The sequence below is a fragment of the Euprymna scolopes genome, chromosome 16 (assembly GCF_053919585.1).
Source record: "Euprymna scolopes isolate OS-2025 chromosome 16, ASM5391958v1, whole genome shotgun sequence".
NCBI classification, from domain to species: domain Eukaryota; kingdom Metazoa; phylum Mollusca; class Cephalopoda; order Sepiida; family Sepiolidae; genus Euprymna; species Euprymna scolopes.
Window position 1 is genome coordinate 142,094,964 of NC_136497.1, and position 4,670 is coordinate 142,099,633.

The following is a 4,670-nucleotide window of genomic DNA, read 5'->3' on the forward strand; positions in this document are numbered from 1 at the left end:
TTGAAATGAAAGAGGTATGGAGGAGTTGGGGAATGCCGGCCCATTGCCATGTGGGTGCACTTAGCGACGTTTAAACTTGGGTGCCAGTTCAGTGACAATCTCTAGACTTCATTGTGGCAACGTTAGAGGTCTTCATAGTCTCTTCAGGGGGGGGGGATTTTGACGTCATCGGAAAACAGAAGGGATAGCTGAGAATATCCTCAAGCAAGTCATTGATTAAGATAAGAAACCCTGTGACACACCATTTTTTGCACAGCATACATCAGAAAGACATCCGTCAACTTGAACCGGGAAGATGCGGCCAGCGAGGAAAACGCCGACCCATTGCACGTACATCCGGAACTCGATGATAAGTAGACGATGCTTTTCAGAGTGTAAAGCTTTGGCAAAGTCTGGAAATACAATGTTAACAGTGTATCCCTTGTCCATGATTGTCGTCAGCAAATCCTCCATGACAGGAAGGTTCGTTAGGCAGGACCTCTTCGGCACGATATCTTGTTGGGGTTGAGAAATTTGCTCAGTCTGTTGAAGGTGGAACATCATCGCTCTTTTCCATGACTTTGCTAAATAGGCCACTAGCTTACCGAGCCTTCTCTGTTACCTTTCTTGAAGATGGGGCAGATAGTAGCAGCACGGCAGTCATTAGGAATGATGCCGGTATTCAGACACAGGTTAAAAGGGCACGTGAGTGGGTAGAGATGAAAACGGTGAGCTATTTGAAGATTCGGGGGTGGACCCTTTGTTGCATCAAGTGATCTGAGGACTCGCGCAACGTATTCTCGGTCAAACTCGAATTCCGGCATGAGTAGTGCATTTCGGTCAAACGGTAGCGGTTCTCTGCTATCATATTTTCTGAAGATAGTTGGAGAAGGTGGCTGCGAAAACAGCAGAGTGTTCAGTTGGATCTTCAACAGTAGCTCGGTCTGTCTTCAACTTGACAATCTGGTTCTTTATACGAGCATTTCGTTAGACATGCACAGAGAACGCTTTTGGGTTTTGGTTAGCGTCGTTGGCGATATGCTCTTCGAACTTCAGGCACTCTTGCCTCTCAATGTAGGCGACATAGTTTCGCTCTTTTGTATTGTGCGTAGGTGGCATCCGATTTGTGGTTAATGTACTCCTGCCAAGCTACCTCCCTTAGAGTTCTTTCTGTTTTGACATTTTTCGACACCCATGGTTTGATTTTGGCTCGTCGTGGATTCTTCAGAGGTGCAGTTAGTTCTGTGATTCAGGCAGCTGCATGCTTAAACGCTGCCCAGTAGTTTTCGACAGAGGTCAATAAGTGGATACTTCAAGCTGGTTTTAAGATCATTTCTTGCTGTGGAATTTCTTTCTGCCGTCTCGATTCGACGACAATTTCTTAAATTGATGTGAAGACTAGTATACTTCAATTAAAAGTCAAATATAAACAGGTAAAATTTTGAGATATAGGTTGTTTTAACAGTTACATGCAATTTAGCTTAAATTTGCGATTATATATATATATATATATATATATATATATATATATATATATATATATATCGACTGACACGTGTTTCGTCGTCTACAACTCATCGGAATGGCTGAATCTAGCGATATTAATAATTTGAACCCGATGGTTAGAAGTCTAAACCTCTACCTTTGGGCTATCTCGCGCGACTGCTTGATGTATCGCGTCTTTTTTTATGTAGATGTTATTCATTTGTTTTTGTTTGCGATATTTTTTAATGAATTCAATTATTTATACGAAAGTGCATTATTACCTAAATGCGAGTTGGAAATACTTTTTCCTTTTACGAATCTGGTATTCCCAAATGAGGAGCGGCATAATATTGTTATATAATATAATATTCCACTGACATGTGTTTCGTCGTCTATGACTCATCAGAGTGGCTGAATCGAACGAGATTCGAAATCTAGACCTATGCTTAGGAGCCTAAATCTCTATCTCTGGGCCATCTCGCGCGACTGCTGGATGTAACGCGTTTTTTATGTAGATGTTATTTATTTCTTTGTGTTTGGGATACATTTGAATGAATTCGATTATTTATACGAAAGTGCATTTTTACCAAAAGTCGAGTTTGGAATAATTTTCCCATTTACCAATTTAGTACCCCCGATATGGTGAGCAACATATATATTGTTTTAAAAGATAATTATCCGCTGACGCGTGATTCGTCATCTACGACTAACCAGAGTGTCAGTAGACAAGTCTATTTTAAAAACAATAATTTCAAAGAAAATGTTTCAATCAGGAAAACGTTAATAGTTTGATTATCTCTCTTTGCCTGTATGCGTCTGTGTGACCGTGTGTTTGTGAGTTCATTCCCTATGGACTCGAAAATGACCGGACTGATTATTATGAAATTTCACACGAAATGTACTTTATGTGTATGGCAGTTTTCTGAGATAAGTTTTGTATAGGAATGTCTTCGATAAGTATCGATAACCGATAATTGAAATAATATGACGGAAAAAGAAAAGGGGGATTTTGACCAAAGTTAACACCTTACAAATCCTAAAAAAAAAACAAGTTTATTTGAGAATTTTTACTACCATATAGGCCAAACATATGAAATCAATAGATGGTTCTTTAAGAGGTGCGCGTCAAAATTAATGTGTCTGTTTTAAGCACAACTGCACCATGATACTTGATTTATTAAATTTAAGCTATTATATTAAAAATAATTTTATAAAACCAAGAGTAGGTTCTTACAATGCAATGTTGACAAAAATGTATTGAAAACTAAGTGACTTCAGGTTTAAAGCACACTTGCACCATGATACTTGACTTTTTAATTTTAAACTTAAATACAAGCCATTATCACGGTAGAAGCGGTAAGTCCCGGGATATAAAATAAACAGTAAGTTCTTTGATATAACAGCAGTGCCTTAAACATTAATGTGTCTGTTTAGAACGCAATTGAAGCATGATACCTAATGTTTGCATTTTAAACTTTAATTCAAGCCATTACATGTAAAATAATTTTATAAAATAAACTGTAGGTTCTCTACAGTGCAATTCAGACTGAAATTAATTTTCGAATAGTCACTGCGGAGAGGAGCGTGAAGCTTCCTTCAGGTGCACTGCGATTGTTCTAGAGCAGGCAATGAATCGATTTGATTGAAAAAAAATTGGGCGATTTCATTTCTGAGGGCAATCAAAATATAGAAGCGTGAGATATTCGTTGATCATCATTCAATCTCGGACAATGTGTAGTCTTCCTGGTAATTATCCACACATACACACACACATATATATATATATATATATATATATATATGTATATATATATAACACTTAAATATATTTCTATCTGAAGATGATGTCTTTACAAACCGAAAATTTTTATTTTTAAAAATATTACGTTTTTATACTGAAAAAAATGTTTTAATAGCATTTTGTTGGCTTTTTAAACGTTTTCCAATTTAAACTTTGAAATGCTTTCTAACGAGGCAAATCATATATATATCTATCTATCTATCTATCTATATATATATATATATATATATATATATATATATATATATATATATATATATATATAGTAAGTTATGAAATATACATGGCGATATAACTACACTGAATATTCCGCGTTTCATCCACTCTAGGATTCTTCAGGCTTATGAGCTTACTTACTAACAAGCTCTACCTACGCATTGAGCACTCTTGAATAAATACTTAATGTTTACGCATAAATTTATAATTTCGTATATGAATTTACGTGAGTAAATGAAGTATATATATATATATATATATATATATATATATATATGTATATCGTCAAGAGTGTGAGTTTCATTTAGAATCGTCGATTTAATTTGAATAAATAAAATACGCATCAAGTGCGCTTGAAAGCCAAATTACAACGTAATATTAGGAAAATAGACAAATATTTTACTTGTTTGAAATGTATAGCATAAATATATTTCTGTATCCTTCGTCCTCATCCTTACATTGTGTGTGTGTGTATGAATACGTTCCATAACAACGTACACGTTTAATAGTTAGGTTTTATATTTTATCTGTATATTCGTGTACGTGTAAATGTGTGTATTTATATACGTCGTATCATTTAGTTGATCGTCTTGTGTGTATATTTTAACATTTATGCAACAGTTCTTACAGGAAACGATTGACGTGGACGTATCGAAACTGTTGTAGGCAAACAGTTCTTTTTAACAGATGTAAATAACACAACAAATACCTGGATTATTTACGAACTTTTATTTTCATGATTTCAGCCGACATCTTTAAAGATTACAATGTCTTTATATGTTGGCTACCCGAAGAAACGCCGCTCCCTGCGTTATGGAGAGACCAACTCCCCCTAGAGTCGCCCGTTCTCTGTGAATCTCCCCAAATCTACATCTCATTACGTGTCTCAAACAAACAGCTGATGTAACCTCAATGTAGTTATTTGTTTAACCAACACAAAATCATGTTTACATCTATTTTTTATTTTCACATTAGTTTTGTAGCGATATTATTATTTGCTGTCAATCACGTTTCCCAATCTAATCGTTTATTTTTCTAATCATAATAATCGATCCAGCGAACTGCTGTCGCTAGAATCAATTAATAATAATAATAATAATAATAATAATAATAATAATAATAATAATAATAATAATAATAATAATAATAATAATAATCTCTTTACCCTTGGTCCTGCTTACTACAGCTA

General features: G+C 35.0%; 1 protein-coding gene across 1 annotated transcript; it reads right to left on the bottom strand.

The window, feature by feature from the left end:
- Positions 1–216: 216 nt before the first annotated feature.
- Positions 217–543, bottom strand: LOC145296235 (uncharacterized). Its single transcript, XM_080142450.1, has one exon. It carries the CDS (start codon positions 541–543, stop codon positions 217–219), a length of 327 nt encoding a protein of 108 aa, XP_079998576.1.
- Positions 544–4,670: the final 4,127 nt, after the last annotated feature.